This window comes from Mustela erminea, chromosome 15 (genome assembly GCF_009829155.1).
Source record: "Mustela erminea isolate mMusErm1 chromosome 15, mMusErm1.Pri, whole genome shotgun sequence".
Classification (NCBI taxonomy): Eukaryota; Metazoa; Chordata; class Mammalia; order Carnivora; family Mustelidae; genus Mustela; species Mustela erminea.
The window spans coordinates 11,082,255-11,094,499 of NC_045628.1; the positions used below are offsets into that span (position 1 = coordinate 11,082,255).

Consider the following 12,245-nt stretch of genomic DNA (forward strand, 5'->3'; position numbering starts at 1 on the left):
GATACATTGGGGGATTTTTCGGTAGAGCTGTGTTTAGTTTTAATTTTCCTGTATTTTAAAATAAACACTTTGACCAAAGCATGTTTGATCTTTGCAAGAAGGAAATATACATTGTGGAGGAATGTGCAGCGGTTGGGTATGAAAATGGGGTTGTGACTCACAGCTGCAGGCTGAAAAAAAGGCGTCGTGGTGTCAGCCAGAGGTGTTCAGTCTAATAATTCAAGCTGTAAACTGTATCCCCTAAAATTACCTACATAATAAATCATTGTGTGAAGAAAAAAGTTTGGACTGAAAAGTGTAAGTGAAACAGTCCTCAGGAGACTTCAGTGCTGGGACCTAACGACAATGATGTGAAATGCGGGTTGATTTTGTCCCAAACTTTGAAGATCAAAATAATACTGGAAATTATTCTAATACAGCTGTTTTCTTGTTTGTTTGTTTGTTTGTTTTGGTATGTTTTGCTTTCGCAGTCTGTTTCAGAAATGGGCTTGCATTTTTTTTTTTCCCTCTCCTGATCACATAGCTGAAATTGCTTTATGGGATTTACAGTTCATTTATATATTTTCAAGAGAAAATTCAACTAAAAATGGGTCTATTTTAAGAAAAACAGTATAACTGAGTTATCAATGCATATTAAGAATGGAGGCAGAAATAGGTTCTGGAAATTCCCTTAGGTGCCTGTCTCAGAGTTCACTGCTGCTTACAGGTACGAGAGAAACCACTGCAATTATGTAAGCTGATGAATTAGCTTGCCTAAGAATTCACTGCTAGATTGAAACACTCAGACACTGCGGTTGGCACAGGCAGTGTCAGATCCTGGAGAGGAGAAACGGGAACGTTTGGGGTTGCAGTACACCCCTTTGGAGTAGAAAGGAGCTGAGTGCCTGGAGAAAAGATGCAATTGTCAAGAGGAAGTTTAAAGGCGAAGGACACACGAAGTCTTTGAAACAATAAGGGTGAGGAAGTCAAGAAGCAGACTCGCCAAAGCCACATTGAAACAATTTATTTTATAGGATCCCCTACATTTCCAGAATTAGTGAGCAGAAGAAGCTCCCCGCTGGGAACGCGGGCTGTGGGCTCTCGCGCTCACGGGGGCACTGGGAAAAGGGATAAAGTCAAGTTGACGCGGGTCTCTTTCGCCTGGACATTTCAAATGAAAATATAAGAAGGAGGGCGGGGAGAGAGGGAGACAAAACGAAGCTCGAAAAGACTGACTCCGAAGTCTGCAATAAAGATTAACTGGAAAAAGGAAGGAGGAAGTCCATAGCAATTAAAAGTCCTACACTGGCTCATTAGTATTCATGACCGAATGTCCAGCTTTTCTGTTTATCTTTCTCCCAAGATCAATATCGGAGCAGCGTGGGCCTGGGAGGAGCCCAAGCCCGGCCCTGCGTGCGCCTGACCTCTCGCGCCCTCCCTACAGGTCAGAGCATCTTCAGAACCGCCGGGCCATCGCCGCGCCCGGGATCATTAAAGCCACCATTCATCTGCCGGCAGGGAGAGGGAGGGGGAACAAGCCTGGGTTGGGGAGATGGGGGGGGGGGGCAACGGGCAAACAGACCCGACCGACTCCAAAGAGTTTCGAGAAACCACACTCCGCCACGCCAACCACTGTGGGCCCGGTGGGCCAGGAGAAAGGAAAGAGAAAGAATGACCCGCGCGCTGTTGAAGCAAGAGGCCCAGCGCGGCTCCTGGCCAGGCGGTCGCAGGCTCGGCCTGGTTCCAGACCCAAGATGGGGAGGGGGGCAGGCAACATAAGAACCCTGCCACACCCTCCCCTGTAGAGGACCCCACGCCCACTCCCAGCCCTGCGCTGTCTGTAGCCGCCCCGGGCCTCCGCCAGCCTCTGAGGAGCAACCCAGTCAGGGAGCGTTAACTGGGATGATTATCTCTGACATTATTAACATTATTATTATTTCTGCCCGCAACCTCTCTGGCGGCGTGGCGCCTTGTTCTGCTCCCCTGGGCCACCGGGTTTGGCCTCGGGGACAGAGAAATACTGGCTTCCATAGGTTAGGAAAAGAAAAGGCTAAGGGCAGGGCTTGGAGGAAGGGGGCGAGGGTTAGAAAACTCTTTCTTTTCCCTCTGGTTTACGGGAGAAGTAAGGGAGCGACCTCCCAACGCACACGCGGGAGCCAGCGAGTGTCCAGTGCGGAGGACGGGCAGTCTGGCCTGTCCCATTCCCAGGGAAGTGGGCTGAGGGACCCGGACGGTGTGTGGGGATCCCCCACCTAACTTGTCTCACACTGGTGGCTCCAAGTGCGGGTTTCGGGAATAAGGCCCAGGCAGTGGATGCTCAAATTCCAGTTGGATGGAGAGTTCAGGGCAGAAAGGGGTGGGGGGGTGGGGGGCTTTCGGAGGGAGGCCCTAGGGGGTGGGGAAGCTGGAGAAGGGTGGAAGGGTGAGGGTGCATCGCTTGCTGCGTCTTCCCTCCACGAGCCCCCAATCTCTGCAGCTCAGGTCCTTCCCACCCACGCGAGTGGGCGCCTGGGGGATGCCGAAGGAGGCGAGCATATGTGAGTGAGTGAGCGTGTGTGTGTGTTGAGGCGTGGAGAGAGATTGTGAAAGAGAATGTGTGTGTATATGCAGGGGGTCTGTCTGTGTGCACGCACGCAAGTGAATGCGGCCCCCACCACCCCAGCTCCGGCCTGGTGGCTGCGGGTTGCGGGACAAGGGCAGGATGCCGGGCTGGAGACGAAGCGAGTTGTCACCTCTTGAAAAAGCTCTTGGGGCCCTGGGAACAAAAGGGAACCGTGCAAGGGCGACGAGGTGGCCCCAGTACCGACAGTTCCTGGACTGGGTTCTGAGGGGCGGGGCGGGAGTGGGAGGACCCTGGCTTCGCGTGCCCGGGCCGCGATCTGGGCCGCGGAGGAGCGGGGGCGGAGCGGGGCGTGGAAGCTGCGGCCGCTGTCTTGCCACAGCCTTGACCGTGAACTCGAACCCTTGGGCTGCCCTTGGTTATGGTTTACAGAAGTTCTCATTCGTAACACCCTGTTCAAACTGCCAAGACTGCCTGTTCTTTCACAGGAGCCCAGCGGGACGACCTGAGGGTTTATACCCCATCACTGGATCCAGGCTGGAAGGATCTAGATTCTTCCCTAAAATAAAACCCTTGCAACAATCTGTTGAGGGCACGGAGAGGGGGGTTAGCGAGGAGGGCCATGCGTCTCCAGCCCTGTTCTAAGCTGCCAGTTAAAAATAGAAACCGTTCATTGCGGTCTGCTGGGGGTAGCAGTGGGCCGAGGAGCTCCATGTTTTTGTAGCACCAAGGCGGTATCACACTATATAATCAATCAATCTTCAAGTACTTATTGAACGCACATTTTGGATCCCGTGGGTCGCTTTCTGGGGCACGTGCCCATTTAAGTAAAAAGGCACCCAAAGGTTCAACCAAGTCTTGGTGAGGTTCTGAGGCCTTATTGCTCTTGGACACAGGCCTGGCCCGCCCTTTGGGTTAGGTCAGTGGACTGATACAGAGAAGTCCCAAGGCAGTACCTGGCGGGCCCCTGCATGTCCAGGTGTGCTACCATTGCGCTCACCAGGGACTGACCAGAGCACACGTCCCCCAGTCAGTCCTGCCTACTCGGCCGGGCGACCGATCACTCGGAAACCCCAGGCTTTCCCAGCCACCGCTGGAGTGCGGGAGAACCGCGCAGTGTACAGGGAAGCCCGAAACTCCGGTCCAGTCTGTAATCTGCCCTAGACCTCACAGTTTCGGGCCGGCAAATACACCACTGGATCCCGAAAACATCCGTCTGAAAAAGACAAAAGGGACAGGGGGTGGGGAGGAGGAGGAAGAGAGAAGGTGCCGGTCGAAAGGAAAGGGGCTGGGACAGCGGGGACGGGGTGTGCAGGGCTTGGGACCTGTTTCCTCCATTCGCGTCCCGCGGGGCCTCGACCTTAGCAGCCTCCCCTTGCTCGCGCACCGAGCAGAATCAACCCGGCCTCTGCTCCAAGAGTGACCTCCTCCCCGCCTGGGTCATGGGGGACTTCATTGAACCGGGAAAAGCTGATACCGATGCCAGTTATCATTGTGGTCATTAATAATGCAGTGAGGATCACGATAATTAATAATAATAATGATGGGCCTCCCGAGGGGGTTCCAGCTGCCTCTGGATAAAGCGGCTCTCGCGTGAGGGGAGTAATTTGGTGGTGGATGGAGCGGAGCGCAAAGGGAGCGAGCTTGGCCGCTCTGAAGTTCAAGTTGATGGCTGTGACCGGCAGAAACCGGCCCTAGGCGGAGGCAGTGCGGACTCCCCGCGGGCAGCGAACCAGTGGCGCAGCTCTGGCTCCCTGAGGAAAGCGAAGATGGGGTTCAGTTTTCTAGTTCTGGAGTCCAGAAGAGGGCAGGTTAGACTTCAGGTCCATTTAAGCAGCAGGGGGAGACGGACGCATCCCCCACCCCCCAGGCCCAGGCGCCTCTTGGCGATGCAGAATCTTGGGCCGCCAGCCCCCCTCGCGCTTGGCAAGTTGAGCAATTCTGACTCCCTCGACCACTTTGGCCATCTCCTCCTCCCCCCATCCTGTCTCCGGGATTCGAAGGGCGGGAGAGAAAGGCGTGGAGTGGGCCACACCACCGGCTCGGTGACTAGTGTGGACAAAGCGGTGCGACGCAAGGGCCGGAGGACTGGGAGCCATTTTGCAGGAAAGCGGCCCCGGTTCGCTCCTCACATCCTCGGGCGGCCCGGGAGACCGCTCCCAGCCTGCGATCTTCCTCCGCACGCCAGGCGCCTTCCCATTTTTATTTCCTGCTGAAAACTAGAATCAGCGCCCCCGGACCGAAAGGGCCCTCCGGCAGCTCTCAGCGCTGGAAAGCCGGCCAGCCGACTGCACACCGAGGCCGTCTTGCCTCTTCTTGCTTTTTCCCTTCTTCTGCCCAACGAGAGAAGAGAAGCCCCAAACCTTGAGTTGATACTAAAGTTGCCCCCCTACTTCCGTGCCACTCTTCCCTTTAGACGGGGGTGGGGGCGGGGGTGGGGGGTGGTGTGCCTCAAAGCCAATAATTTTCACCAAAAAATTTTTTTAAAAGTTTAAAACATTTAGGATAGACCATCTCATTCTTGCCCAAGTTATGATAAATATTCAAACTGATTTCCTCCGCCCCCTCCTCCGGAGGTGGCCTGGGTTGGGAGGTGGGGGGGGGGGAGGTTGAAAAACTATAAGCTTTTCCTCACAGCTTATAATGTGTTCAATGAACTCTCCCAAGGATCAGTAACATGTGCCAATTATTTTAATAATTTTCCTTAATATTATTAGGGGTTATAAATTTGAATTTAATAGGGGGTTGATTGCTTCAGGAGCTGGTGCTTGGGCAGCTCGTTGGGCCGCTGGAGAGGACTAGCCAGGCCTCTGTCACCCTCTGGGGGACACACACACACACACACACACACACACACAGGCATGCACACCCCAGGCTGGAGTCTTTTCCTCCCCATTGAATAGGTGGCCTCCGGGAGGTCAGGGTTGCCCTGCTCTCCAAACAGCGGCCTGCCGGACCCTGCATCTTAGGCCACTGCCTGAAGGGGAAGGGGAAGGAGAGACCCACCGGCGCCCAGGGTCTCCTGCCACCCCCCCGCAGGGTCCGGAGAGCTCACTGGGACATCCTAGGGAGGTGTCACCATGGTCGCAGCCATACTTGGGTGGAGGGTGACTCAAGGACTGTAAGAGGATACTGAGGAAGAGATGGAGATGTTTTGATGTCTCAGGTACTTAAATAATTTCCCCCATTCCTACCCTTAGAACATTAAAACTATTTTTTACCTTCTTCCTTAGAGCATCTTGTTTGAAATCCAGACAAGTTCTTACAGGGCAGGGGAGGAAAGCTGGCGGTTGGTGCTCTGCCTCACTCACGTCCACCTGACCATTTCAATCTTTTTCTTATTCTATCTTACCGAATTCTTGAAGGATTCTCTTTTGTCTTGGGGCAACGGTTTATTGCTTTCCTAAATTCAAATGTACTCTCTATCACCTTCTCTTGGACATTCTAGTTTTTGGTGCACAGCTTTGTGAAGATAAGCAAAATTTCTTGAACAAGCTCTCTAAAATTTCAAGAAAAAACTTTTGGTAGAAAAGGGCCCTTAAAGCTCTAATCACTGGGCCAAGTTCAAAAACAAAGTACTCAGTTCAGTTTTAAACGTGCAATTAAAAATAACTATACCTCAGCTTTTCAGAGGGAGGGAGAGGAAAGGGGGGGCAGGGAAGAGGGAAAACAAAGAATAAGGAAATGTTTAGTGCTCTTAAATCCAGTCCAAATAGCTGAAAGAAAGGCATTCCCTCAGATAATGGAGCCATTAGAAACTCTGAAGGTTCCTGCCGCCATTCCTCACAGGGCCCTTCCAAAAATTTAATTCACTCTCAGCTACAAACAAAGGACATAGAAAATAATTTTGAGACTTTCTGCCAAAGAGGCAGTTTGGTCTGGTTTCTGTGCGTACACATACCTTCCTCCCCAGAACGCAAGGTGGTACCTCCTATTCATTTAGGCGGCCGAACCATACCCACATCAACCCTCAGCTTCCCGTTTTCTTTAATAACTTTGCTAGAAAAAAATAGTATGTTCATGCAGTTTCAACACATTTTATTATATTTCTGTATGCATTACTCTCAAAACATATCACAAGAAATGATCAAACCACTTAAAACCTTCAAATAAAAAATCTGAAACAGTTTATGCCCACAATTGTACATATTTATAGTTAAGAAACATTCTTTATAAATATTGTTTCCTCTGTAGCAAGTTAATACCATAATTTAATTACAAATGGATAAATATGGTAACGGGTATTTACAGAAGGAAGGGTGTTATTACGGAAAAGCTAACGGCACGACGTTTATTTTCCCCCACAATCTTTCATACAGGAACTAACAAATTGAACTTGCAAAAGCACTAAAACATCACATGTAAACCCAGCTAACAGAAAAATACATTCACAAGCGTTGGTGGTGGTGTGTGTGTGCGCGCTGTGGATGAATGTGTTGAAGAAACAGAAGGGAGACTTTGGCACGGCTCGGTTTTTTTCCAGTCTATAGTTGCATGAAGTTTACAATCAAGTTGCCTCATAAAAAGGAACACAATATTCAATACCACAATACAAAATAAACCATTTTCTTCCACGTTACTTAAAAAGAAACCGGGTAAACTAAAAAGAGAAAAAGAAAAAGCCCATCACTTGGGGAAGGGAAGAAAGGCAGGAAGGAACGCAATCCGGAGAGTTACAAATGGACAAACGTCTATACACCAAGAAGCCAGTAAAACCACCTTGGAGAAGGAAGAAGTTTGCTATGTACAGTTTGTCAGAAGACTGGGAACTGGGCGAGAAGGAAAGGGGGGTGGGGTTGGAGGTGGTTAAGGATGGGGTTTTGTTCAATATTTTTATGGGTTTTTTTATTTTTTTATTTTTTTTATTTCTTATTTTAAGTTTTCAGCTTCTGAGACTCTGGAAGGGATATTTTTGCTTTTCATGCCTAGATTATTTTTTTAAAAAAACTTTTAAAAATCCTTCTGCTGGTAAAATCATTTTCATCATCATAAAAATCAGATTCATAATTTTAACAACACATCACAGGGTGCCCTCGGCGCTGGTCCCCGGGAGGGCTGCGCCAGGGTGGGGACAGGGAGAGGGAGAGAGAGGCCCCGGGCCTCTCACACGTACCATTCATTGAAGTTGGAGGAGAGGCCGCTGTGGCCCCCGGCTGTCCCGCTGCCCCCGCCAGAGCTGCCGCCGCCCCCGCCTCCCGCCCCGCCGCCGCCCCCGCCGCTGCCTCCGCCTGAGCCGCCGCCCGCGCCGCCGCCGCCCGAGCCTCCGCCCCGGTGCACCGCGGACACGGCCGCCGCGGCTGCCGCCGCTGCCGCCGCGGCTGCGGGGGAAAGGTTAGAGCTGCTCTGGGGTTCGGCGCTGGGGGACACCAGCCCCGGGGGCGTGGACGACTCATAGCCCGAGCTGGCAGCCGGAGAGGACTCCGAGCCCTGGGGGGAGGACTCATGGACCTGCAAGACAAAAGCCGGGAGGGGAGACCAAAGGGGACTGGGTGTGAGTGCAGCTGCTGTGGGGCCGAGCTCCCGGGGGGGAGGACCCCTAGAAATACCCCCCCCACTTCCACACCGTCCGGTCCCCAGGGAACCCTGGCCTTCCCAGGTTGTCCAGGCTTGTCCAGGCCGGCCCCGCACCGAGGGCCGGCCGCCTCGCAGTCCTCCCGGCCTCCCCGGTGGTACCTTCATGTGTTTCCGCAGCGAACTGGGGTGCGTGTAGGACTTGTCGCACATCTTGCACAGATAGGGCTTATCGGAGGTGTGGACGTGCATGTGCTTCTTCCTGTCGCTGCTGTTGGCGAAGCGCCGGTCGCAACCCTCGAACTCACACTGGAACGGCTTCTCCCCTGTGGACAGAAACATCGGCACTTGCTGCCCGCACACCCAGAGCCCCCCAGAGCCCCCACCCACTCTGGAAGGAGCAAGGCCGCTTCCCGAAGTTAAAGAGGACCTGGAAGGGCCTGGGTCGGTCCCCTCACAGGTCGGATTGTCTCTGCGGCAGAACTAACATGAAATTAACCGCCTTCCCACCTGCCCTTCCTGCTTATTTATTTCATATTTTAATTTTCTTCCAGACTGACACCCATTTCCTCCTATTTATAATGAATCTCAGGTAGCACCCGGCCCTGCCCACCTTTCCACAGGACTCCTTGGACTCGCAGTTTCTAACAAATTGGTCTGGCCATGGAGAAGCTGTTATTATGACAAAATATTTAGGGCATTATCAAAATCACACAGGCTGCTGGGCTGCTGTCGGTTTGTCTCTGGGGCCAATAGGCAATTACATTTGGAGTTGCTATGTTGTTTGGGGATGGAGCTGTGGATCAACACTGAGCCAGTATTTTTCATCCAAAATTCTGCGAATTAAATTAACCGTTATTCTTAGTCTCACTTCTAGTCATTTTAAAATAGGTCGGGGAAAAAGGCAAATATTAGAGATAAGACAGCATATAGCCAAGGCAAAGGCACAGGCTGGGGTGGGGGGTGCTCAGCAAAGCCTTTCAAAATCTCCCTGTTTAATTTTCTGGCGGTCCCTGCATCCTGTTGCCAGAATTCCAAATGCTTGGAGTCATTTAGAGGTGTGAGAACTCAAACAACGTTCCTCTTGGAAAGGGGAGCATTTAACGTTAAATTCCATTAGCACCTAAATTGTTTTTTAAAGACATCCGCTCAGACACAGGACTCGAAAGCATTTCATGCAAATAAAATTCTCAAATTTTAAACCTTGTTAAAAGCTTGTCTCGCACCTCGGCTCCCTCCCTTCCCGGAAGAGAACAATAGGCCGCTGGCGCATCCCCACTTCGGAGTAAATATTGACGGGGGAAGTTGCTAAAACATTTGGCTTTCTTTTAGGAAATCGTCTGGCACGATTTTGGCTGGGACCTGGTCAGAGATGAATAATCTATGAGTCTAGAGGCGCCTTCTTTTTGCAGCTTCCTCTTCTCACGCGATTGCCCTGCGGGGCCGTGGTGCCCCGGGGTTTTCTTTGACCGGGTTGTTGGTCCAAGTTTGGAATCGCAAACCCTCTGGTACCCATTAGAGAATTTCACAAACTACTGCGAACCCACCGTAAAGCCCCGCGATCTACCCCGAAATGGGCTTTAAAAACACCTTTTTCTTTTTTTCTTTCTTTCTTTCTTTTTTTTTTTAATGAGAAATACCTTACAGCTTGGACTCACAACAAATTCATTTAAGGGGAAAACAGTCCCGGGAAGGATTTTTGGACCGCGAGTACAAGAAGTGGGAAAACACATAAGCCACCCAAACACAGACACGCAGTCGGAGCAGAAAAGCACATCCAGACAAGCTGGCAAAATCCTCTCTAGGCTCGATTCCCGGGCACCGAGTTGGAGAGCAGTTTTATTTTGTGCGTTCTATTTAGAACGGAAATTATTAACCGGGGCTGAACAAACGAAGGGATTACACCCCCCAAAACATACATTTGATGTTACACCGACCATTTAAAACCCAATTTCCGTACATGGAAAAAACCCAGCCCGATAATATTCTTTCTCCAACAAAAACAAGCCGCTGGCTGTCTCGCACACACAAAAACACCTCCCATCCCGGAGCAGGAGCAGGAGCTGGCGGTCTGCGCGTTTCCCCCAGCCAACCAACCACAGCCTCTCTCTTCCCCGCGCCCCATCCCGAGCCCGCCCGCAGTTACCTGTGTGGGTCCTTTTGTGGATCTTGAGGTTCTCAGAGCGCGCGAAGACCTTGCCGCAGCCCGGGAAGGGGCAGGGGAAGGGCTTCTCGCCCGTGTGCACGCGGATGTGGTTGACCAGTTTGTATTTGGCCTTGAAGGGCTTGCCCTCGCGCGGACACTCCTCCCAGAAGCAGACGTGGTTGCTCTGTTCCGGGCCGCCGACGTGCTCCACGGAAACGTGGGTCACCAGCTCGTGCATGGTGCTGAAAGTTTTGTTGCAGCTCTTCTTAGGGTTGCTCAGCTGCTCGGGGTCGATCCACTTGCAGATGAGCTCCTGCTTGATGCACTGCTGCCGCATGTAGCGGAAAAAGGCACCAGGGTGGTGGTGGTGGTGGTGGTGGTGGGCCGCGGCCGCTGCCATGTTCATACCCATGTTCATATTCATGGGACCATACTGGTTGTGGAGCTGCGCCGCCGAGTAGGGGTCGGTCCGCGGGCTGGCCACCTGGCGGTACTGCTCCGAGCGCCCGAACACCTCGCCGGGCAGCCCTAGGCGCATCTGCCCGTTGAGCACATTCTGCGAGCCGTGCGGCCCGTGCTGCTCCGGGAGGCCGGGGAAGAGAAGGTGGCCCTGCGCGTCCGAGTGCGCATGGTGCAGGCCGCCCGCTCCTGGCCCAAACAGCCCGTGCTGCCCGCCGCCCGGCGCAGAGTCCCCGAAGCCGCGGCTGCGGAACAGGAAGTCCCGGGTGGAGTTGAAAGGCGGCCCAGAGTAGGAGCCGACGTGCGCGGCATGGGGCCCAAGCGCGGCGGCTGCAGCGGCAGCCGCGGCAGAGCCGGGGTAGGCGCCGGGGCCCTGCGACGTGAACGCCGAGCTCTGGCCGGGGGACAGCTCGTGCGCGCCGGGGTTGAGCTTGAAGGCGCCCATGTGCGCGGCCGCCGAGTCCACGAAGCCGTTCTGCGCCGCGGCCAGACTCAGTTCGCGGTCCTGCATCTCCGCAGCGGCCGCCGCCGCCGCCGCGGCCGAGTGGTGATGGTGGCGCGCGAAGCTGCCCACCCCGATGGCCGGGAACTGCGGCCCCGCGTCCAGGAGCATGGCCAGCGCGCCCACCCGCCCCGCCGGCCCCGGCGAGCCCCGCACCTCCTCCGCTCCCACTCCCGCCCCGCGCGCGGTGCGTCCAGCGGCCGCCCCGCTCCGAGCGCAGGCGGCGGTGGTGGTGGTGGCGGCGGCTTCAGCCCCGGGAGCCGCGCTCGTGCGCCCGCCGCCTCCGCCGCCGCCTGGATCTGCCTCGGGCGGCCGGGCGCGGAGCGAAGGCGCGGAGAGGAAGAGGAGGAGGAGGCGGCGGCGGAGGAGGCGCGGGAGGAGGAGGAGGAGGAGGTGGAGGAGGAGAAGAGTCCAAAGCCAGGCGGAGAACCAAAGTGTATTAAAGGAGCTGCGGCGGGGGCGGGCGGGCAGGGCAGGGGAGGGCGGGCGGGAGGAGGGAGCGGGAGGGAGGTGTGGGGAGCGGAGTGGAGAGGGGGGCCGACGGGGGGCGAGCGCAGCGCCGCGGCCCCCACCCCTGCGCGCACCCGCGCGCGCACGCACACACTCGCTCGCTCGCTCGCACGCCCCGCGGACCCCGGGCCCGGCAGCGCCAAGCGGCGCCCGCAGAATGAAATCACAGCCGCGGCGGGGCCACCGTGCCCGAGCGCGGCGGCTGTGCACCGGCTAGGCTAGCGGGCGGGGAGCGGACGGAGGCGAGCTCTGCGCTAGGCGCCCCGGCCCGGCGCGCCCACGGCTCCACCTGACCGCGGCGGGGGCACTGGGGCGGCGGGCGGAGGCCGGGCGCCTTCTCCGCTGCGCGCTGGGTCGGCCGTTCCCTCCCCCGCGGCCCTACTCGCGCCGCCCCGCGCGCGGCGGGTATTGTTCGGCGCCGCGGCCGCGGTGTTTAGCCCTCCTCGTCCTCCGCGCTTGGCATTGGCTGCGCCTCGCGTAGTAAACTTGCAGCAGCCGCGAATTCCCCCAGATGAAGGAAGCTGCCGCGCCGCTCCCTCTTTCTTTAAGTTGTGCGGGAGGAGGAGGCGGGGGAGGAG

General features: G+C 55.1%; 1 protein-coding gene across 2 annotated transcripts; it reads right to left on the reverse strand.

Annotated features, from left to right (window-relative positions):
* Positions 1 to 6,560: 6,560 nt before the first annotated feature.
* ZIC2 (Zic family member 2) lies at positions 6,561 to 11,616 on the reverse strand. 2 transcript variants are annotated; one of them, XM_032315101.1, is made up of 3 exons: positions 10,197 to 11,616; positions 8,213 to 8,376; positions 6,561 to 7,987 (listed from the first exon to the last, which is right to left on the reverse strand). In XM_032315101.1, the coding sequence occupies exons 1-3, from the start codon at positions 11,266 to 11,268 to the stop codon at positions 7,643 to 7,645; spliced, it is 1,581 nt and encodes a 526-aa protein (XP_032170992.1). In that variant the 5' UTR covers positions 11,269 to 11,616; the 3' UTR covers positions 6,561 to 7,642. The 2 variants fall into 2 exon arrangements, with proteins under 2 accessions (XP_032170992.1, XP_032170993.1); XM_032315102.1 differs by having other exon boundaries at positions 7,894 to 8,024; positions 10,197 to 11,613.
* Between the last annotated feature and the right edge of the window lie 629 nt (positions 11,617 to 12,245).